Source organism: Pongo pygmaeus, chromosome 16, assembly GCF_028885625.2.
Source record: "Pongo pygmaeus isolate AG05252 chromosome 16, NHGRI_mPonPyg2-v2.0_pri, whole genome shotgun sequence".
NCBI classification, from domain to species: Eukaryota; Metazoa; Chordata; class Mammalia; order Primates; family Hominidae; genus Pongo; species Pongo pygmaeus.
This window is the reverse complement of record NC_072389.2, coordinates 46,033,364-46,056,724: the sequence shown is the minus strand read 5'-3', so window position 1 is coordinate 46,056,724 and position 23,361 is coordinate 46,033,364. Positions and strand designations below refer to the sequence as shown.

Genomic DNA, 23,361 nt, shown 5'->3' with positions numbered 1-23,361 from the left:
AAACACGGTGCCCTATGAAATGGAACAGTGGGGATGAGCCCCACCCCCTGCCGCTTACTCAACATTTACTAAACTACAATTTACCAAGGTCACAGAGGGAGCATGGGGTGCCGGGAACCCAGACAGAACTGGATGCCATCTGCGGCTCTGGGAGCTCACAACCCGGCAAGAAGACAGACAGTAAATAAGAGGTGCTCTCGGCTCAGGGTGGTGTTAGCAGACACAGGGGTGTGAGGCAGGGAGTGTCCACCACCTGTGGTTGTGTGGGAGGGTTTTGAGCTTAGGCTGAGGCGTGCAAAACGGGGAGGTGGTCCATGAGAGCACCAAAACCAGGTGTTATCCATCAAAACGAGGCCTGTCCCAGCGTGCTAAGAAGGTTCTGCTTCTTGATCTGGGTGCCTGCCTCAGAGGTGTGTGTCATTATGGAAATTCATTGAGCTGTACACTTATAACTTCATATATGTACATTTATGGTAGTTGTACTTGCTTAAAATTTGCTTTTAAGTCCGCCCCCCACCCCCACCAACCCTGCTACCTCTTTTGTAAGACTAGACTCTGGGGATCCAGTCCTCCAATCTCAGCTCTAGGGCCTTGGGGAGGCAATTTCTATGAATTAGTTTCTTCACCTGTAAAATGGGGACGATTGTATTGTCATCACAAGGGCTGTGTGCAGCGCCAGCAACTCGAGATACGTAAAGCATTTAAATAGTGCTTCCTCTGTGCCCCTCTCAGCAGTATCAAATTTCTAATGATTGGCAGTGTCTGGCACAGAGGAGCTCAATGTAATTCACTGAATAAACGAGCGAATGAGCTCAAAGTATGATTTTTTTTTTCTTTTTGGCACTGGGAGGTAGCTTGAACAAATGCAGGGGTGTGGGTTGGAGTGGAGTGTCTCTACTAAAGGCTCCTGGGACGGAGCTCAGAGCCTGGTTAGGGGATGCTGCACTCCAGCGCAGAAGCCAGGGCTTCTGTGGGGAGGGAGACAGCTAGTCACATGGGCCCTAACATGTGGAGGTAGGAGCCAAGGTGCCTGTGCACCCCTAACCCCAACCTCCAGATGAACAGAATTGTGGAGAGCTCAGCCACTCAACAGGCTTGTGGAGAGGCTCACACCAGGAAGAAATGCTACATAGCAGCACTGCAGCCTCCCCACACTCGTGGCTCCCGTGGCCCTCTCACTCCTCCCCTCTGGTGGTCAAACCTGGCACTGCTCTCCAAAGTCAGGGGCCAGGCCAGTTTCCAGAGAGACGATGGAAAAACCTGCTCTACAGGGTGGCCGAAGCCTGAACCAGCTGAACAGGACGGTCCCATCACCCCCCAGCAAACTTGTCCCTCTCCCGGCCCACAGAACAGAGACAGAAACCCCACAAACCACTTTTATTACCCAGTGGGCGGGCTGGACTGATGTTGGAGAACCTTGGGGGTGGGGGTGGGGGCTGCGGGATGCAGCTGAGCCTCTCCTGGCTCTGTCTGCCGGTCTAGGCCAGGGTGGGGCTGGTCAAGGGCAGAGAGCTCAATCTTGGGGGAAGAGGAAGAGAGGATAGAGAGGCCAAACAGGCCTCTTCCCCTCCTCTTCACCCATGCCACAGCATTAAATAAACAAAAAGCAACTCTTTACAGCACAAACTACACAGGGAAGTCCTTCCTCCCAGCCCTGGGCGCACAGCGTGGAAGAGGAGCTCTGGAGGATGGGGTTGGGGCCTCCAGGGCCTGACACCACCCTATGCCTCTTCCTAGCACCATGGGGTAGGGACAGGCAGCTTTGAACAGAGGAAACAAAACTCCAACTTCCTCCAAACTCCTATGCAGGCAGGTCTATCTAGTCTGGTAGTTCTGGCCCAAGGGTTTTCTGCTCCTTCCAAACCTTTGAGCTTTCTCAGGACCTGAGCTTAGCTGAGACTTCTCCAAGAGGGGCTGGAGCCCTGGTCTCTGAGGCACAGTGGGCCTGGGAAACAGGCAAGAGTCTGGTTCCAGAGTTTTTCCCAGCCCAGGCCTCTGCCTTGGCAAGCAGGAAGCAGGGCCAGGTGAGAGCCAGTGAGACCCAGGCTCAGAGGGGCCGGGTGGTGTGGTTATACACCAGGTGCTCCGTGTCCTCGGTAGTGGAGACAGTGGAGCTGGCAGGGGTGGGTGGTGGGTGGTGGCAGTGGTGGTGTCCGCGGAAGTCCTTTCTCTGGTTCTTGAAGAAGCAGTAACCCAGGATGGCTACCACCACCACAATGCAGATGACCAGGAACACTGCGACACCCACCTCCACAGAGCCTGGGTGGGGGAAGAAGGGGCAGAATAAGGGGCTCCCAGGGCCTGCCTGGTTCTGACACCCACCCCCACTCTATGGAAGAGACCAAGTCAAATGGATGCCAGGTGTGGAAGGACATGGGCACCCGACTCAGACCTCTCACATATGAGCAGCTGAACAGCTCTGTCCAGGAGCTCAGAGGAACTCTGGTGGGCCTCAGGTCTCAGCTCAAGTCGCTCTCCTTGCAGTTAACTTGGGGGAAGCCTCGGACGCTGCTGACAGACATCGGCATGCACTTTACTGTACTCCCTCCCTCGTGTGTGGCAGGCATCCCTATTTGATTACGGTACTCTGTCTCTATAGGCCACCTTGGCATCCTTCTCAACACAGGTTAGGCTGTCACAACAGGTGGAATTGATCCGTGAGTTGACACCTACATGCTAACCTCAGTTACAGGACAGTTCAGGGCTTACCTGTGCTGGGAAGGGGGCTTTCCCGCCTCAGGCCAAACACATCCTTCTCTGCAGAATGATGAGGGGAGAGACCAGTCAGTACTAAGGGCTCAGAGACTCAGCTGTTCCCCAGTGCCCCAGACCTCACACTGCCATCCTCTCCCACTCCTACTCCAGGCACTCTGAGGATGGAGGGGTGACTCCCAAAGGCCTGAGGACAGAGTGGAGGCCACTGGCTAAGCCTTCCCGCGTACATGCCCACCCTCTCACTGGCCCGCTCACTGGAGATGCCGCGACAAGACTCGAGGCACTGCTGCTCTTCCTCAAAGTTGTTCTTGTTGCCATAACAACCACCATAGGTAAAGCGGGCGCAGTGTTCGCTGAAGGGGTTGTAGTACCAGCGCGGGATGCTCTCCTTGCAGAGTCCTGTGTCTGGCAGGTCCACGCAGTGCCCTGCGGGGTATGGAGTAGGCTATGGTGAGTGAGTCCATGGCCTCCCTGCCACCTTCTGCCAGGCTCCACGTGGCTGCTGCCCAGCACCTCCCCACCCGCCATGGCTCAGGGAGGGCCTGAGAGGCCCCAAAACACCTGGCCCAGCTGCAGTGGTGCCAGAAAAGGGAAGACAAACCCTGGACAATAATTGTAGGCACAAAAGTAAACTATGCCGACTCATAGTTATTTCAATTTTCTTTCAGCTTTTCTGACTGGGTCACGGTCTCAGTTTTCCAACACTGGGTGGTTTACCTCTTTTTTTTAGACAGTGGCTCGCTGTGTTGCCCAGGTTGGCCTCAAATTCCTAGGCCAAGTGATCCTCCCACCTCAGCCTCCCTAGTAGCTGGGATTCCAGGTGTAAGCCACCACGCCTGGCTGGTTTACCTTTCTTAAAAAAAGGATGGGCCTCAGGGTCTGAGCCTTGGCAGGCAACAGCAACTAGCTAGAGCTTATTATTATTATTATTATTTTGAGACAGGGTCTCACTCTGTTGCCCAGGCTGAGGTGCAGTGGTGCCATCTCAACTGACTGCAGTCTCTACCTCCCAGGTTCAAGTGATCCTCCTACCTCAGCCTCCTGAGTAGCTGGGAGTACAGGAACGCACAACCACATCCAGCTAATTTTTGTATTTTTTGTAGAGATGGGGTTTTGCCATATTGCCCAGGCTGGTCTTGAACTCCTGAGCTCAAGCAATCTGCCACCCTCGGCCTCTCAAAGCACTGAGATTATAAACGTGAGCCACCGCGCCTGGCAAGCTAAAACTTACTGTTTTATTATATTTATTTGTGTTGTTTTTTAATGTTTGGCAAGTAATAGTGGCTTCCCATTTATGGTAGTGATGTGAAAGTTCCTTTCTAATGTATTACATTTAAAAAGTAACTGATTAAGTAAATAGGATCTGAGCAATATGTGGTGGGCATGGCTGAAATTATGAAGGTGTTGGGAGAATGAGTGATGCCTGGAAAACACAGAGCCACAGAAGAGAGCCCAGGAGCCAGCCAGGGAAGAAGCTGTGCCATCTGGAGAACTGGGAGCCCACCCTGGCTCTTTGTACCCACAGGCCCGTACACCCGGCAGGCCCCTCAGGCACTGCTGGATGGAAATAGTAAGGATGGCAGTGTCAGCATCTGCCCTGATCCAGGGCACCTGGGGAGGATCTCACCTTTGTCACTGGGGAAATGGATGCGCTGGAGCTCGTCAAAGCCACTCGTGTCTGCAGAGATGAAAGGTCAGAGGCTCAGCCCAACAAGGGTCTCCCAGGGGTTCAGGGCAAGGCTGTCAGGACCTCCCTGTCTGCTGCCCAACCCCCTCTATCCCCCAGGCCTCACATTTTTCACAGGCAGCCTCATCGGAGGCGTCGGGGCAGTTGGGGGTGTCGTCACACTCCAGGAAACTGTCGATGCAGCAGCCATTGCTGCAGCGGAACTGGGTGGGCTGACAGGTGCCAGAGCACACTGGACGGGTGGAGGGGAGGTCAGGCTCAAGCAAAGAACAAGTGCCCAGGGCCCACCTTCTACTTGGCCCTCTCTGCCCAGACACAGCACATTCCCCAATCCCTTTCCACCAACCCCACTCCTCCCCCACGCAAACTGGGCAGATCCTCATAGGAGGATGCTGGGCTGGAAGGGGTGGGATGTTTGTGGTCCTTCCACAAGCTGTGAGGGGAGGAATGACTCGGTCAAAGGCAGGCTGCTCAGGGGCATGGGGATGATATGGGCTGGAGATGTGGCGGGGATGGGGGATGGGGAGGGGAGTAAAGCCCACCTGGATGGCGCCTTTCCATGGAGGGGCCTGGGGGAGAGAACAGAGAAGTGAGAGGAGGCACGACCAGGCTCCAGTGGGGATGAGATGATTGAGGTGGGTGGGCAAGGGAGAACTCCCACCACCCACCTCCCTGGCCACAGAAGAGAAAGACCACTCACCCTGGGGGAAAGTCGCCTGAGCCCCAGAGCTGCCTCTCAAAGGCCCACCTTGCACACCCCGACAGGCTAGAATGCACTCTTCTTCCCGAAGGTAGTTGTTCTTGTTGCCCAAGCAGCCTCCATAAACGAAACTCTTGCAGATCTGCTCCGTGGGATCATAGTACCAGCGTGGGAAAGAGCCCCGGCAGCGGCCCACCTTGTTGGATGCGAGGCAGTAGTCTAGGGGGGAGAGCTTATGAGGGGACGTTGCGGCCAATCAGCACAGCGGGGGCTCCAGGTGCTGCTCCTCACCCCTCCCTCACCTTCTGTCTGCTTGGTGGACAGCACAGTGACTGTGACGTTGGCTGTGTCCTCTGGGTGGTCTGAGCTAGTCACTGTCAGCTGGAACAGGTAGGTGCCTTCCTTGAGTCCCCACAGTTCCACCTGGTTTGGGTCTTTCCTCTGCACACAGGAGTGGCCATCAGGCTTGGGCACCCCCTGATGCCCTTGGGCTGTCCCAGGCCCGGCCAGACACACACCCACACCCCTGGGGAGGCCAGGGGGAGTTGGATTAAATGCATCTTCAGCCTCTCTCCACCCCATCCCATCCCATCCGGGGGCCATTGGTTGGCCTAGGGCCCCAGAAAGGGGCTCCCAGAAGGCTGGCAGGCAGAGGGCGGGGTCAGAGAGTCAGCCCAGTGTCTCACCTCTACCCTGACATCCGTGTCACCCCGCAGTAGACGCCAATCTGTGTTTTCCACATCCTTCAGCACCACGGGTTCCTGGGGTTGTACCTTCAAGTCTATGCCTGCCCAGGCCTTGGGGATCCCAGACCCTGGCAGGGGGAGAAAGTGAGATAAGGTCAATTCTCACTAGATGGACCAGGCTTCTCCCAGGAGCAAAGCGGGGTGATGAAAGTATGGGCCACACCTAGACCAAACTGGGACTCTGCAGCCTGCATGGGGTACGGGTGGGAGCCCCCAACAGAACCAGCTTCTTGATCTCTATTCAGAGAGCATGTTTTTGGTATACTGAAGATATTTTTATGTTGTAACCCACTTTCTTTTCTTTTTTTTTTGTTAGAGATGGGGTCTTGCTATGTTTCCTAGGCTGGAGCGCAGTGACTATTCACAGACTCGATCATGGCCACTACGGCCTCAAACTCAAGCAATCCTCCTGCCTCAGCCTCGTGAGTAGCTGGGACTAAAGGTACAATTACCACGCCCAGCTGTAAACCTTCTTTCTGAAGCAAATTACTGAACAAATTGCCATCTGATCTTATTGAGTAAACACACACACACACACACACACACACACACTTACTTGAGGGGATGCGCTTGTTTCTATTTTCTACAATAGAAATACCTCAGACAGACTCGGCCTCCCGTTACAAGGGGTCCCGGGAGCCACGCCCTTCCTTGACTTGACAGTGCCTGTGTCTGAGGCTTCCCCACCTCAGGGTCAGGGATGAGGGAGGGTGACAAGCACAGTGCAGGATCCCTGCCTTGTGGCCCCTCAAAGATATGTTCACATCTAACCCCTGGAACCCATAAACGTGACCTGATTTGGGAAAACGGTCTTTGCAGAAGTAATTAGGATCTCCAGATGCGATCATCCTGGATTAGCTGGTTAGGCCCCAAATCCAATGACAAAGTATCCTTATAAGAAACGGAAGAGGAGAAGACAGAGTGAAGGAAGAGAAGGGCACGCGAAGACAGAGGCAGAGACTAGAGTGATGCAGCCACAGCCAAGGTACGCCTGGGGCCACCAGAAGCTGGAAAAGACAAGGAAGAATTCTCCCCTAGGGTCTTTGGAGGGAGCACAGCCCTGCTGACACCTTGATGTGGGGCTTCTGACCTCCAGAACTGTGCAAGAATAATTTTTTTGTTTTGTTTTGTTTTTGAGATGGAGTCTCACTCTTTCATCCAGGCTGGAGTCTCACTCTTTCATCCAGGCTGGAGTGCAGTGGCACAATTTTGGCTCACTGCAACCTCCGCCTCCAGGGTTCAAGTGATTCTCCTGCCTCAGCCTCTCGAGTAGCTGGGATTACAGGTGTGCACAACCATGCCCGGCTAATTTTTATATTTTTAGTAGAGATGGGGTTTCACCACATGGGCCTGGCTGGTCTTGAACTCCTGACCTCAAGTGATCCTTCTGCTTCAACCTCCCGAAGTGCTGGGATTACAGGCATGAGCCGCCGCACCTGGCCAAATTTGTTTTAAGCCAACCAGTTCATAGCCATTTGTTACAGCAGCTCTAAGAAATTAATACATTGCCCTTCAGGGGATTAGTCCAGTTGGGCAGATAAGACCCCATGACATGAAGCAACATGTGGACAAAACAAGGCAGTGGACATTCAGAGAAAGGAGGCCACAGCAGGCTAGGGGGATAAGGCAAGGCTTTCTGGAGGAGGGAGAAAGGATTTTTTGATTTTTTTGTTTTTGTTCTTGTTTGGTTGTTGGGAGAATGTAGGGTGTTGTTGGAAATGGTAGAACACAGCTGGGCGCGGTGGCTCACGCCTATAATCCCAACACTTTGGGCAGCCAAGGCGGGCAGACACAAGATCAGGAGATTGAGACCATCCTGGCTAACACAGTGAAACCCTCTCTCTACTAAAATACAAAAAATTAGCTGGGCATGGTGGCACATGCCTGTAATCCCAGCTACTCAGGAGGCTGAGGCAGGAGAATCGCTTGAACCTGGGAGGCGGAGGGTGCAGTGAGCCGAGATCGCGCCACTGCACTCCAGCCTGGCGACAGAGCAAGACTCCGTTTAAAAAAAAAAAAAAAGAAAAAGAAAAAAGAAAATGGCAGAACACATGAGAAACCAAAGCAAGGAGTTAGGAATTTGCAAGGCCAGTTTGCTGGGCTTGAGTTGACCTCAAAGTGCCCTGGAGGCCAGGCCAGGGTGTTTGGACACAACAGGAGTAACATTCAAATATTAAACAACTGGTAGTACAGAAAGGGGACAGACACTGGCCGTGAGCAGTGGCGCAGAGTCCTGGAGGCCGGCTGCACCAGACATTGACCTCCTAGATACATGACAGAGGTCCAGGAGTTCAAAGGGAGGGGCCAAGGGCTTGGGCAGCAGGAGCACTCCTGAGCTCTTAGCAGCAACTGTTTTCCCATCTGTTTGGAAGTATTCTGTGGAGCGAGGAGGCTGGCAGGTATACCAGTGCAGTGGCCCAGGGCAGATGCAACAGGAGTGGCCCAAATGCCAGGTCAGCCAAAGGAATGGAGATAAAGTTGTGAGAAACAACGCTGGGCTGATGCTTCTGGCTTCTTCCCTGCCAGTCTCTGGGAACTGGGAAGGAAAAGCCAGGGTACAGGCAGAAGGGAAACCGGATTTAGAGGGAACATATAGGTTAAGTCATAGAGAAGTTAAATTTGGGAGAAGGCAGGCCACCTGGAACCTGCAGACAATGAGAGACAGGCAAGGGTTGGAAATAGAGGCACTGGCTGAGTGTATGCTGGGCAGCATGCTAGGTACTCTACCTGCATCAGCTATATCCGGGGTTGGCACTAAGCCTGCAGGCCAAATCCAGCCCACCATCTCTTATATTTTGGAACGGATGAAAAAACAAGAGCCGGGTGCTGTGGCTCACACCTGTAATCCCAGCACTTTGGGAAGCGGGACAGGTGGATCACCTGAGGTTGGGAGTTCAAGACCACCCTGACCAACACGGAGAAACTCCATCTCTACTAAAAATACAAAATTAGCCGGGTGTGGTGGCACATGCCTGTAATCCCAGCTGCTCGGGAGGCTGAGGCAGGAGAAGTGCTTGAACCCAGGAGGCGGAGGTTGCGGTGAGCCGGAGATCGCGCCATTGCACTCCCAGCCTGGACAACAAGAGCGAAACTCCATCTCAAAAAAAAAAAAAAAAGAAGGAAAGAAAAGAAAAAGAAAAAACAAAAGGCGAATCCTTTGTAATGACATGTGAAAAGCACATGAAATTCAAATTTGTGTCATCAATTGGAACACAGCCTTGCCCACACATTTACATGTTGAGTATGGCTGCTTTCATGTAACAACAGCAGAGCTGAGTAGTCGCAAGTGGGACCCTATGGCCCACAAAGCCTAATAATTTCTATTTAGATCTTTACAGAAAAAGTTTATTGATCCCTGTCCATCATGTACCTTCATAACCAGCCTGCCACACCTACATTCTCATCCTCTTTTCAGATAAGAAAGTTGACACCAGAAAGATTAAATGGCTTGCTCAGAGTCATTCAGTTTCTAAAGGCAGAGCTGGGATTTGAACCAAGGTCTGTCAGACTCCACAGCAAATGCTCTCTCCAAAACCTAATTCTATAGGTTATCCACCCGCTCAGAGGTTGTGATTTTAATTGCTTTTATAATGTTGGGTTTTTAAATTTTGCTTTTCTAGTTTAGCTAATACATATATGATATAAAATTCAAAAGGTGGCTGGGTGTGGTGGCTCATACCTGTAATCCCAAAACTTTGGGAAGCTGAGGCAGAAGGATGGCTTGAGCCAAGGAGTTTGAGACTAGCCTGGGCAACACAGTGTGACCTTGTATTTACAAAATAAAAAATTAGCTAGGTGTGATGGTGTGATGGCTACTTAGCTATTCAGGAAGATGAGGTTGGGAGGATCGCTTGAGCCTGTAAAGTCGAGGCTGCAGGGAGCTGTGGTTACACCACTGAACTCCAGCCTGAGTGACAGAGTGAGACCCATTTCTCTTTTTTTTTTTTTTTTTTGAGACAGAGTCTTGCTATGTTGCCCAGACTGGAGTGCAGTGGCGTGATCTCGGCTCACTGCAAGCTCTGCCTCCCGGGTTCATGCCATTCTCCTGCCTCAGCCTCCCGAGTAGCTGGGACTACAGGCGCCCGCCACCACGCCCGGCTAATTTTTTTGTATTTTTAGTAGAGATGGGGTTTCACTGTGTTAGCCAGGATGGTCTCAATCTCCTGACCTCGTGATCCGCCCGCCTCGGCCTCCCAAAGTGCTGGGATTACAGGCGTGAGCCACCACGCCTGGCCCGACCCCATTTCAAAAAAGAAAAACAAAAACCAAAAGGTACAAAAGGCTAGTGAAGATTAAGTCACCTCTTCTCCTTAAGAAGGAACCTTCTCCATCAGGTTTATTACCCCAAAGGTATGTATGTGAGAGAGACAGAGAGAGAATATCAAGAGACAGTATTTGAATTCACAAGCATGTGAGTTCTTCATCTTGTTTTGCCCTTTATATATATTGGAAATCGTTCCATAGCGACACATAAAGAGTTTCCTTTTGTTGTTGTTGTTGTATCATATTCATTGTATAAATGCACCACAATTTATAATTTATTTAAACAGTCCCTACCAGTTTCCTGATTTAGATTTTCTTTCTTTCTCTCCTAAGAACTAAACCATGCTGCCTTAGGGTTTATTATTATTATGAAAACAACATCACAGTATTCAATTATAGGATGTGTTGACAGACAATGCGATTGTTTCCAATTCTTCCTTATTATAAACAATACTACGGGGACTAACTGGCTGGTAAGTTGTTTTATCCGTGTATAGGTGCAGCTGCAAGATAAATTCCTACAAGTGGAATTGTGTCCAGGGCTTTGTGCATTTAGGTTCGATAGATATTGCCCAACTACCCTCCACAGAGGCTCTCTAGAGAGTTTTTTCAAGTGTTAGAGTGAATGCAAAGAAAGAAGAGAAGGTAAAGAGATAAGAACAGCTGGTAGGAGGCTGAGTCACAGGGATTCCTCTTTGATGAAGTAGAGAAAGCAGAGCCAATGGGGGACTCACAGAAGGTGGTTCTGGGGCTGAGAAGACCAGGATGCACAATGACAGCAAAAGGGATGGGAAGGGAGAGATTTCAGGAAGAAACATGTTGAATGTTTCAGAGGCCTACAAAAATAGTAAAAAGAGAACTGGGTTCCAGGGATTAGGGAAAATAAGACAGGGATGAGCAGGAACAAAAAGTGGCTGTCTGGAGGCAACCTCCCAGCCCAGGGGCTTGGCTGACAAGCAGGAGAGCACCCTGAGAACACCTGCCAAGGGAGTAGTGAGCTGGGAGGATCCCAGTTCTCCTTGCATTTTGTAGAAAGAAGACAGACTACGTAGCAGTGTGCCTAGCAGACAGACAGGCTAGCCCCACCAGGCCCCCAGAGTGGAAGTAGCATGCAGAGTGATGCATCAGACTTTGAGCTGAATCAGGGGCTGAATCCCACCCCACCCCGCACAACTCAGTCCTCTCCAAGCCCCAGCCCCCAAGACCAAGGGGCAGGTACCTTGCCTTACCACTCCCTTCTTCCCACCCCCAAGAGAGCAAAGGGCTAGAGTGGCAATAAAACCAGCCCCTCCCCCAGTTAGTTACCAGGTCTCAGGACCTCAGGGAAGGGCAGACTCCGCCTCCTAAGCCACTCCTTCATAGGACTGGGGAGCAGGAGAGGTGGGGGAAGAGAAGGGGAGAGGAGGAAGTGCAAGCTGCTCGGCCTTCAGCTGCAGGAATCTGTACTGGCCTGACTTGGCCACAGGCAGAAAGAGGAACAAACAAACCCATTCTGGGGAGCATTTATCTATGCTATAGGAGAATCAAAGGTTTGGAAGCTCTCAGTGCCCGTGACCCACCCAACCCTCCTCATCCACCCTAGCCCTTAATGGCTCTACCCTGTCATTACCCACCTCCAACCTCTCTAACTGGACCCAGCTAAGAATAAACCCTTTGACACACACACAGCTTTTCCCACTTCCCAAAGCACTGCAGCACTCTAAGAATGGCCTAGAATGGCCTGGAGCTCATACTAAGTCCAAGCCCTACCTGCCTCCCTCAATGTCCCAGGAAATCCCCACTCCACCCTCTCTTGTGGCAAACAGGCAGGTCCTGGGGGTTTCCAGATGACGATGTCTGGTCTCAAGACCACGAGGCCATAGTCCAGCTCAGCTCCCTGACCAGACTCCAGAATTTCACACTCTGGCCCTGGAGAGGGACTCCCATGGGGCCTCCGTGGAGCAGGAAGGGCATGGGCAACTCAGGTCAGTAAGAGTCATCACCACCTACACCTTCTGCTACTTCCTTGTGGAACAGGCTGCAGCCCTGGTCCAGTGGGACTTGGTGGCCCAGACTGGCCCTCACATATGTCCCCCTCCCATCCACAGGAATCCCCATCTCACCTCTCCTCAGAGACCCAGGAGAGCTACTGGAAGGATAGGGAGAAAAGAGGACCCTTAGACTGGCAGAGAGACTAGCCCAGGAAAAGTCTGCGGAGGAAAGCCCTTTCTCCACTTTCCAGAACGGAGACCACCCCCACATGTGGCCCCAGCCCAGTTCTGGCCCCCAAACTCCCCAATCCCTGGTTCTGTTATCCACTGGGCTATGTTGGGTCAGAATGCTAGGTTTTTACCAGAGAGATGGTCTTGTGTGAAAAACAGCACAGGACTTTTTTTGGAGGTCTCCCCTGGGGTGAATCCCAGGCCTACCATTTATGGGCAGTGTTACCCTGGGCAAATTCTTTAACATGGGAGTCTCAGTTTCCTGATCTAAAAAGTGGGATGACTGCTAGTAGCACCCATTTTGGAAGTTGTTGCCATGAGGCCTGAGTGAGAGGACGGGTGGCACAGCAATCAGTAAGCTGTAAAGTGCTCACAGAGGTTATGAGAGGTGACCCACCCCTGCCCTGGAGCCCCACCTGGCCAGAACAGCAGGTGGAGAGAATGGGGGAACCAAGGCTCTGGACTGGCCCTGATCCCAGCAGACAGTTCAGCCCGAGGAAGAAAGAGGAGGAGCCCTGGCCTCCGCTTTGCCCTTATCCATGGAAGTAAACAAGGTTTGGCTACCAGATTCTAAGCAGGGAGAGCCCTGTCTGGCTCATGCGCATGCACACACACCTGCCTGGACAGCTGACATCCCTTCCCCTACTAGGTATACATACCAACAGGCTGACTCATCCCACAACCCTCCTCATCCCCCACCCCAGAGCCTCTAGGCTTCTGTGCCTACAATATCACTCCTCTCCCTTTGGATCAACCGCAGACTGGGCTTGTTTTCTAGTCTCAGATCTGGCAGTCTTCCTGGACCACCAAAAGGCCAATCCATTCCTAGAGGGTAGAGAGATGCTAAGCAGTCCCAAGTCCAGCCAGTGGAGGAGACTATGGCCAGGCTCACCTGACAGGGCATCGGTGTGCCCAGACCAGTGCTTAGCCAAGGTGCCTTTCTAGTCACCAGACCATCCAGACAGCTCACTCCTTCAATCAGCCTATCAGTGCCAGAGGTCAGGAGTCCTGGGGACTTCCTCTCCCCTCCAGTACACACGGCCCAGAGCCAAAGGCTTCCCTGTGAGCACCAGCCCATCACCTCTGAACATCCTGAGTTCAGGAGCCAGAGCCTGGGCCCTGCCCTCCTTACTCATGTCCCCTTTCGTTTAAGTTTACTGTTTGTACTGCCTACTACCGATGTGAGGGCGATCTGGCTGCGACATCTCTCATCCCATTGATCGCCAGGGTTGATTCGGCTGTACTGCCTACTTCTAAGGAGGGCTTCGGGTAGAAATAATCCCAGCACTTTGGGAGGCCAAGGCGGGTGGATCACCTGAGTTCAGGAGTTCAAGACCAGCCTGGCCAACATGGTGAAACCCCGTCTGTACCAAAAAAAAAAAAAAAAAAAAAATTAGCCGTGTCTGGTAGCGAGCGGGTGCCTGTAGTTCCAGCTTCTCGGGAGGCTGAGACAGGAGAATCACTTGAACATGGAAGACGGAGGTTGCAGTGAGCAACCACAGATTGGGCCATTGCACTCCAGCCTGGGCGACAAGAACGAGACTCCGTCGCAAAAAAAAAAAAAAAAGTGAACTCTCCTTAACTCCTCTCTGATGTTCGCCTACCCTAGGACCCCATAACCAGTCCCTTTTTTGAGTCTCTCCAAACCCATCCATCTTGGCACCCTCCTCACCTCCAAAGCCCTGAGTCTGCAGCTGGCGGTAGGAGCGGTACACTTCCCTCGTGAGGTAGTTGATGAAGCCCTCCCTGGGCGCGAACTTGCACACGAAGTTCTGCTCGTAGAGGCAGTTGATGAGGAAGCAGGCGGCGATGGCGTCCTCCCCGCGGTCGGGCTGCAGCTCCACTAGCGCCAAGTTGCAGTTCTGGGTGGTGCAGCAGGCGCGCACGCAGTCCCAGCCCCGGCGCACGGTGGGGGACTCCAGGAAGGTGGCTCCGTTGCTGACCGAGGCGTTGGTGTCCAGCACGAAGGCAGACACCCCGGCGGTAAAGCGGTTCAGGCAGTCGGCTCCCGCGGGCAGCCCAGAGGGCGCGGGCGGTGGCCTGGCCTGGGTGCCCTGGAGGCCGAGCGCGCACAGAAGCCACAAGGCGACTGCAGGGATGCGGGCCGGGGCGAGGCGGGCGCGGGCCATCGTCCTCGCAGGGGCCATCGCCTTCCTCCCCAGGGGTGTAACCTTCAGAGCGCGGGCCTCTGGGTTCCGAGGGTGCTGGTGACCTGAGAGAAGGGAGGGGACAGAGGAAGAGACACATCTGATCAGCCCGGGAGACTTTGGAGGAGGCGGGCCGGGCGGGAGGAGGTGGCGGGGAGGAGGGACCGGAGCACCTCGGGAGCGAAGAGGGCGCACGGGCCCGGCCCTCCCACGCGCCCTCCAGGGACCCGGCAGCCAGACAGACGGACAGGCGGACCGCTAGGGAGCTCACGTACCCGGACACACGCACGAGCGCAGAACAAAGGGCCGGACATGCTCCAGCCCGCTCCGCCTGCGCCTCCGCCTTGCGCGCGGGGGCCCCGGTTACCTGCGCAGGTGAGTTGGGTGGGGCCGGGTCCGCCGAGGTTCGGGTCCCGGCTTCCTGCGCGGCTCGGGCCGCGGCTTCCGCCCCGGTGCTCGGAGAGCTGGGGCTCGGCCGCCTTCTCCCCCTGGTTTCTGGTGAAACTGAGTCAGCGCCGTCGGGGCGGGGCCGATATTCACCTTTGCGCTGCCGGCCCCGCCCACGCCAGGTGCGCTGCGGCCGCCTCTAGCGCGGAGCTCCAGGCCCGGCCCACCCCGCGGCCCCGCAGCCCCGGCGCCTCCCCGGCAGCCAGCTCCCCGGAGGGGCTCTCGGGCTCCACCCAGTCCAGCCTCGCGAGGGAACCCCGCGCCCGAAGCGCATCCCCCAGCCGGGAGGGGACGCGGCCGGGACGCGGGGCTTCGGCCTCTGGGGCGGCGGCCTCCCGTCTTCCTTTCCGGCCGGGGCCTGCTTTCCCAGCCCCAGACCTGAGGCCGGATGCAAATGATCTTTCCGGCCCTCGGGAAATCATTTCCATTTCGTGGCGGGAAGGGAACCCAAAAGTTGCGTGGCTGCATCTGTGATAACTGGGATCCGGGATGTCTGCCTCACTGTCAGCTCCGGGAAGCCCTCCCTGCTGTCAGGGTGAGAAACGGAGGCGATTCCCCGCGTCCAGGCTCCCCTGCGTGCTCCACGGGGCTTCCCTGTTGTTCAAGGCCCCTCCTCATCTTGTATGTGCAATTCGGTCCATTCCCTGCTATGGCTCATTGGACTGTTGCCCCCTTCCCTGGAGCCCAGGCTTCCTCTCTTTCACAAAGGGGACGCTGCTGGCCACTTTCTTCCGGGGAAATGTCATCCTTGGAAGCCTGGAGGTTCCAGTTCACCAAGTAGCTGAGTTAATGCCCTTCACGAAACAGTGGACTCCTTAAAGCCAAGCTCATTGCTCCTCCTGAGTAAAAAACTCTTAAGAGACCATTCTCTACGGCAAGGGTCTGAACAGATGAAAGACGGATGAAGGCAGGGCTGGAGGAATCACATAGCATGCTCTCTTAAAATACAGATTCCAAACCTTTTCCTGATGGCTTAACAACCCCCAACCCAATAGGAACATTCTTCCCAGTTTCTCATCCAGAGCAGCTTTGCCTAGCAGATCCTGTGGCCAACCCTTGGATTTTGCTGAACTGCAACATCCTCCAGCTGCTCACATAATGCGTGTTGGGGTGGGAATCTGGGGCCTGTCTCCCTTTCTCTGGGTTTTTAGGGTTTATCCACAGATCCTGGCACACTGGTGGATATACAACAATGATGGTATGCTGGGAATGAAGAAAATGATTGTGCAGTCACTGGGAAGAAAGGGTTTTGTTGTGATTTGATTTCCCCCTATGGCTAACACATTCAAGAATCTTTTTTTTTTTTTTTTTTTTTTTTGAGACGGAGTCTCGCTTTGTCACCCAGGCTGGAGTGCAATGGCACGATCTCCGCTCACTGCAACCTCTGCCTTCCGGATTCAGGCAATTCTGCCTCAGCTTCCCAAGTAGCTGGGCTTACAGGTGCACACCACCACGCCCAGCTAATTTTTGTATTTTTAGTAGAAACCAGGTTTCACCTTTTTGGCCAGGCTGGTCTCGAACTCTTGACCTCAGGTGATCCACCTCGGCCTCCCAAAGTGCTAGGATTATAGGCGTGAGCCACTGCGCCTGACCTCAAGAATCTTAATACAGGGGACTATTACCTTATGGTAATATTACATCACCATAAATTTATCATTACATCCATTATACACACCATTATAAAAACCAACATGAATTCAGCACTGACAATGCCCAAACTCTGTTCCTAAGCACTGCCCACATATTACCCTATACTCAAAACAAACCTAGGGAGGTAGTATTTTTAGCCCCATTTTACAAATGAGCAAACAGGCTCAGACAGGTAAACTGACTTGTCAGGTCATTCAGCAGTGAAGCGGCAGAGTAGGGATTGGAGCCCGGGCAGGCCAACTCCATGGCTTCAGTGCTTAAACCCTGGGCTTTATGGCCCTTGCAATTCTGACTTCATCTGGAAGTTCTGCCCTCACCTCAGATTCAACTTGCCTAAACCCATAACTCACTTTCAAGTGGTGAGCATCCACCATTTGTTGAGATGCCCACTGTCTTCCCTCCAGGCACTTGACATAGGATTGCTAATGCTCAGGACAACTCTGAAAATTGTTTCCACTTTGCAGAAAGGTTCACTGACTCCATCAAGGTCAGGTAGTGAATGAAGAGTGGTGACAGGTTGTAGAGAAGTTGAACTTGTGAGCTTCAGACTCAGACTACTGGGTTTAGCTCTTGTATCTGCCACTTACTATTCGTGTGGCCTTATGCAAGTTATTTGAACTCTCTGCCTTAGTTTCCTTGAATGGGCAGTGGGGCTTCATAGGGTTTTTTATGAGGATTAAATGAGTTAATGCAGACAAAGCATTTGACACCAAGAGTTCTCAATAAATGTTACTTGAAATGACAACAACAACAACAACAAAAACACATGCTGGTGAGGATGCAGAGAAAAGGGAACGCTTATACATTGTTGGTGGGAGTGTAAATCAGTTCAGCCACTGTGGAAAGCAGCTTGGAGATTTCTCAAAAACTTAGAACTACCATTCAACTCAGCAATCCTATTACTGTGTATATACCCAAAGGAAAATATATTGTTTTTCCAAAAAGACACATGCACTTGTATGTTCATCACAGCACTATTCACAATAGCAAAGACATGGAATCAACCTAGATGCCCATCAGTGATGGATTGGATAAAGATAATGTACTTCATACATACCATGGAATACTATGCAGCCATAAAATTAACAAAATCATGTCCTTTCCAGCAATACTAATGCAGCCGGAGGCCATTATCCTAAGCAAATTAAGGCAGGAACAGAAAACCAAATACCACATATTCTCACTTATAAATGGGAGCTAAGCACTGAGTACACATGGACATAATGATGGAACAATAGACACTGAGGACTACCAGAAGAGAGAAGGAGGGAGGGGAGCGTGGGGAGCGTGGGCTGAAAAACAACCTTTTAGGTCATATGCTCACTACCTGCGTGACAGGCTCATCTGTACCCCAAACCCTATACCCATGTAACAAACCTGCACATGTACCCACTGAATCTAAAATAAAAGTTGAGGCCAGGAGCAATGGCTCATGTCTGTAATCCAAGCACTTTGGGAGGCCAATGCGGGAGGATTGCTTGAGCCCAGGAGTTCAAGACCAGCCTGGGCAACATGGCAAGACCCCGTCTCTATAAAAAAAAAAATACAAAAAATTAGCCAGGCATAGTGGAGCATGCCTGTAGTACCAGCTACTCAGGAGGTTGAGGTGGGGGGATTGCTTGAGCCAGGGAGGTCAAGGTTGCAGTGAGCTATGATCATGCCACTGCACTCCAGCATGGGTGAAAGAACTAGACCCTGTCTCAAAAATAAGTAAACAAAATAAAAGTCGAAATGATTCTTTTAAAAAAGTGACAGAGCCAGGATTGTATCTGAAGTCTTTATGACATTAAAAGGCATACTTTCCATACTACCTTATGCTGCTTCTTACATACTAATAAGAAAAACTACATGTGAAGAGAAGAAAGACTATAAGGTATGCCATCAAAGTAGTGAAAGTGATGGTATTTGAATGGTGAGACTGTAGGATAACATTTCTTCTTTCTAGTTTTAAAAATATTTTCCAAGATCCCTTCAGTGAACATGGGATGCTTCCATAATGAAGAGAGAGACACACCGTGATGACCTCAACATACCATATTTAATGACAGTCTTCCTTGGTAATCACTCACATCCATCTCTTGTCTGTTCCCACTGCTGCCCTTAATCTAGGCTCTGTGCCAGCTTCCTGATGGAACTCCAGGCCACCCTGCACACTGCCATGTGGTTCCCTCCTCCAGCCCTGCCTTCATCTGTCCCTCACCTGTTCAGACCCTCAGTCATCCCCAAGAACTTCTCTGGCAGAGTGTACAGAGCCAACTGTTCCCTGGACCGACTCATGAAGTTCAGTATTTGCTTAGGCAGAGAGTGTCAGAGCTGTCAGAGGAGACTCAGCTAAAACCCTTCCCCTGGCTGGGCACCGTGGCTTACGCTTGTAGTCCCAACACTTTGGGAGGCCAAGGCAGGAGGATTGCTTGAGGTCAGGAGTTCGAGACCAGCCTGGGCAACATAGTGTCTGAAAAAATAAATTTTGAAAAACAACCCAGCAGGGCACGGTGGCTCACGCCTGTAATCCCAGCACTTTGAGAGGCCAAGGTGGGTGGATCACGAGGTCAAGAGATTGAGACCATCCTGGCCAACATGGTGAAACCGCGTCTCTACTAAAAATACAAAAATTAGCTGGGTATGGTGGCGCGTGCCTGTAGTCCCAGCTACTCGGGAGGCTGAGGCAGGAGAATCGCTTGAATCCGGGAGGCGGAGATTGCACTGAGCCGAGATCGTGCCACTGCACTCCAGCCTGGCGACAGAGCGAGACTCCAGCTCAAAAAATAAAATTAAATAAAATTAAAAATTAAAAAACCCTTCCCCTTACATACAGCAAACTGAGGTCCAGAGATTTGGCCTTGGTTTGTTCATAGACACAGGGCCAGCTCCAGACCTCAGGTCTCTTGACTGCCAATCTTAGGCCCTTTCCTTGATTTGAGCTGCCTTCCTGCAAAGTATTTGCAAATGATATTGTTTTTTAATTCTATACTGTGGGCCCAAGGGGAGTTCACTCTTCTCTTTTCTTTTTTTCTTTTCTTTTTTCTTTTCTTTTCAAGATGGAGTCTCGCTCTGTCACCCAGGCTGGAGTGCAGTGGCATGATCTTGGCTCACTGCAACCTCCGCCTCCCAGGTTCAAGTGATTCTCTTGCCTTAGCCTCCCAAGTAGTTAGGACTGCAGGTGCCTGCCACCATGTCTGGCTATTTTTTTTATTTTTTGGTGGAGATGGGGCTTCACCATGTTGCCCAGGCTGGTCTTAAACTCCTGACCTCAAATGATCTGCCCACCTCGGCCTCCCAGAGTATTGGGATTACAGCCATAAGCCACCGTGCCCGGCCAAGGCTATGTGGCTTTTTTCTTAGGCCATACTCACTCTTTTCTTAGGCCGTGTAGTTCACTTTCCCACTGCAAGCTTGGGAAAAGCTCTGTGCCACAGGCTCCATTCCTATTTGCCACATCACAAATACCAATCATTGCTCTAAGGAGTGGATGATTTGATGAGAATATTCAGTTCTTACACCACTACTAGAGGAGGAACACTGACTGCCTTGTTGTGGATGTGGTCTGGCAGTTTCTGTAGGTAGGACTGGTGGATTGTCTACAAATGTGGCCACCGACAGTGCCTCCCATTCCTGGGTGTGCATGCTGCTTCTCCCACTAGAAGGTGTCTTTTACTTTCCTTCTCTTTGAATCTGGAACTTGCTTTGACCAGTTGGACCTAGCAGAAGTGGGGCCCTGTGACTTCCAGGCCTTATGAAATCTTGTAGCATTGTTTTTCCCTTTTAGAGCCAGCTGTGATGTAAAGAAGTTTGTGCTGCATGAGAGAGATAGCACCTGAAGACAATGAGGCCCTGGAGGATGAGAGACTCTAAAGGAAAAGGGAAGGGCCTGCTGTCTTCCAGCCACGCCCACCCCCAACTGAGAAGCTGGGTGAGGCCATCTTGCATCTTTAGCCCCAGTCAAGTTACCTTAACAGAGACTAGCTGACCCTGCCAAGCCCTGCCCAAGTTACAGAATCATGAGCAAATAAATGGCTGTTTCTGTTTTAAGCTTTTAAATTTTGGGGGTGGTTTATGTGTCAATAATAACTGAAACAGATAATATATACAGAATAAACTTTAGTTTTAATAATCTAAGTAAAAGCCCACTAATTCATTATGCAGAAAAAAATGATTTTTTTGAGACAGGGTCTCGCTCTGTTGCCAGCTGGAGTGCTGTGGCACAACCATAGCTCACTGCAGCCTCGACCTCCCTAGTTCAAGCGATCCTCCCACCTCAGCCTCCCGAGTAGTTGAGACCACAGGTATGTGCCACCACACCCGATTAATTTTGTAAATTTTTTGTAGAGATGGGGTCCCACCATATTGCTGAGGCTGGTCTCTAACTTCTGGGCTCAAGCCATCCTCCTGCCTCAGCCTCCCAAAGTATTAGGATTACAGGTGTGAGCCACTGTGCCCAGCCAATTTAACTTTTATTTTAAAAAGACATCCCCTCTCAGATACTGCTACAGCTCTGTTAAATCAAATTTAGCCTTCTTACATATTTTAAGTTTGACCTAAAAGTTTCTCTGTACATAGTGAACTATCACCTAAATGGAGATGTAAACAGCCTGTAATCTACCCTTGTGCCAAACACCAAGTTTTGGCCAATCAAAAGGGGCCAGCTGTTCAAACCCTCTTCAAATAAGGCAAACACTGAGCTGTAACCAATCTGGCTGTTTCTGTCCCTCACTTCCATTTTCTGTACATCACTTTCCTTATTCTGCCCATAAATCTCTGAGCCCACTCTGGCTCAGAATGCTGCCCAATTTACCAATCGTACTTTGCTAAATTAAACTCTTAAATTTAATTTGGCTATGTATTTTTTTTTTTTTTTTTGACAGAAATTTGCTCATGTCACCCAGGCTGGAGTGCAATGGCGCGATCTCGGCTCACTACAACCTCCGTCTCCTGGGTTCAAGTGATTCTCCTGCCTCAGCCTCCTGAGTAACTGGGATTACAGGCATGCACCACCACACCTGGCTAATTTTGTATTTTTAGTAGAAACGGGGTTTCTCCATGTTGGTCAGGCTGGTCTCAAACTCCTGACCTCAGGTGATCTGCCCACCTTGGCCTCCCAAAGTGCTGGGATTACAGGCGTGAGCCACCGTGCCTGGCCTAATTTGGCTATGGATTTTCTTTTAACAGCCCTTAAAGGGGTATTTTTTTTTTTTTTTGAGATGGAGTTTTGCTCTTGTTGCCCAGGCTGGAATGCAATGGCTCGATCTCAGCTCACTGCAACCTCCGCCTCCTGGCTTCAAGTAATTCTCCTCCCTCAGCCTCCTGAGTAGCTGGTTACAGGCATACGCCACCATGCCCAGCTAATTTTGTATTTTTAGTAGAGATGGGGTTTCTCCATGTTGGTCAGGCTAGTCTGGAACTCCCAACCTCAGGTGATCCACCCACCTCGGCCTCCCAAAGTGCTGGGATTACAGGCATGAGCCACCGTGCCCATCCTGTTTTTATTTTATTTTATTTTATTTTATTAAGTTCTGGGGTACATGTGCAGGATGTGCAGGTTTGTTGCATAGGTAAATATGTGCCATGGTGGTTTGCTGCACCTATCAGCCCATCACCGAGGTATTAAGCCCTGCATGCATTAACTATTTATCCTGATGCTCTCCCTCCCCCCAACCTACCCCACAGGCCCCAGTGTGTGTTGTTCCCCTCCCTGTGTCCTAAAGGGTTATTTTTGAGGAATATTCTAATGTCAGAATTTGAGGAGTATTCTAATGTCAGAAATGCTCACATGAGGGTGGAGGGTACAGGGAGGTGATAATGAAAGGATACAATGCCTCAGGAGGAAGTTTGATATTTTTGTTTGAGATCTATTGTACATGGCAAATATAACTAATAATTGAGTACTGTACATTTCAAAATTGCTGAGAGAATAAATTTCAAATGTTTTCATTATTAAAAATATTAAACATTTGAAAAAAATGCTCACAATATTCCATTGCGGTAGGTTGCTTCTAAATGGTTCCCAGTGATCCATACCTCCTGGTACTCATGCCTTGTATAATTTCCTCTCCTTGAGTGTAGTTGGACCTAGTGACTTGCTTCTAATGGATAGAATCAAGCAAAAGTCATAGGATGTCACTTCCTGGATTTGGTTACAAAGACTGTAACTTTCTCTCTCTTTGTCTCTCTCTCTCTCTTAGTGCCCTTGGTGTGGTGGAAGCAAGGTGCCATGTGATAAGTAAGCCTCCAGAGAGGCCTGCATGGCAGGATCCAATGTCTCTAGCCAACAGCATCTGGGGACCTGAGACCTGCCAACACCCTTGTGAGTGAGCCTGGAAGTGGACCTCCTGCTCTTGAACCTTGAGGTGACTATAGTGCTGGCTGACACCTTGACTGCAGTCCCTGAGCTGGGGGGCCCAGCTGATCTACTCCCAGAATCCCCCCTACTAAAACAGTGATATAATAAATGCTTATTGTTTCAAGCTGTTAAATTTTAGAATGCATTCACTGAAAAAATTAGGATATCAAACTATAAACCATTTACTTAGTCAACCTTTTAGGGAACTAATATGGCCATAAATATCAAGCCTCTTACAATTTTGCACATTCTTTGACTTTGTAGTTCTACGTCTATAAACTTCTCTTAAGGGAAATCATGGATGCTAACAAAGAAATAGTTACAAAAGTGTTCAGCAGAGGAACACTATTTATAATGGCAAATTGGTGGCAATCCATATATCCAAAGATGGGACTGAGTGACTAAATCATGGAATCACCTCTAATAGAACAGGTTGGGATTCATTAGTGAGTTTTAAAAACGGTAAAG

The 23,361-nt window shown here is 51.0% G+C and overlaps 1 protein-coding gene and 1 long non-coding RNA gene across 9 annotated transcripts; one reads left to right on the top strand and one right to left on the bottom strand.

The window, feature by feature from the left end:
• Positions 1–807: 807 nt before the first annotated feature.
• On the bottom strand, positions 808–15,055 carry SPINT1 (serine peptidase inhibitor, Kunitz type 1). 7 transcript variants are annotated; one of them, XM_054450286.1, is made up of 11 exons: positions 14,827–15,055; positions 13,985–14,524; positions 5,789–5,916; positions 5,405–5,543; positions 5,103–5,321; positions 4,945–4,971; positions 4,509–4,634; positions 4,343–4,393; positions 2,971–3,141; positions 2,710–2,757; positions 808–2,259 (listed from the first exon to the last, which is right to left on the bottom strand). In XM_054450286.1, exons 2-11 carry the CDS (start codon positions 14,457–14,459, stop codon positions 2,048–2,050), a joined length of 1,596 nt encoding a protein of 531 aa, XP_054306261.1. In that variant the 5' UTR covers positions 14,460–14,524; positions 14,827–15,055; the 3' UTR covers positions 808–2,047. The 7 variants fall into 7 exon arrangements, with proteins under 7 accessions (XP_054306261.1, XP_054306263.1, XP_054306262.1 ...); XM_054450288.2 differs by having other exon boundaries at positions 5,151–5,321; positions 14,827–14,977; XM_054450287.1 differs by having other exon boundaries at positions 14,735–14,844.
• LOC129013701 (uncharacterized) lies at positions 14,721–23,021 on the top strand. 2 transcript variants are annotated; one of them, XR_008494059.2, is made up of 4 exons: positions 14,721–14,834; positions 20,323–20,466; positions 20,724–20,839; positions 21,419–21,531. It is a non-coding gene; the product is annotated as an uncharacterized LOC129013701 (long non-coding RNA). The 2 variants fall into 2 exon arrangements; XR_008494058.2 differs by lacking the exons at positions 20,724–20,839; positions 21,419–21,531 and adding an exon at positions 22,736–23,021.
• The last annotated feature ends 340 nt before the right edge of the window (positions 23,022–23,361 follow it).

Bases quoted from the DNA above. Each gene is read 5' to 3' on its own strand.
- SPINT1 (XM_054450286.1), bottom strand. From the start codon at position 14,459: ATGGCCCCTGCGAGGACGATGGCCCGCGCCCGCCTCGCCCCGGCCCGC. The intron at 2,758-2,970 runs GTGAGCGGGCCA...ATCATTCTGCAG, and splicing joins GTCTTGTCGCGGCATCTCCA to AGAAGGATGTGTTTGGCCTG. The intron at 2,260-2,709 runs GTAAGCCCTGAA...TCCCCCACCCAG, and splicing joins AAGCCCCCTTCCCAGCACAG to GCTCTGTGGAGGTGGGTGTC.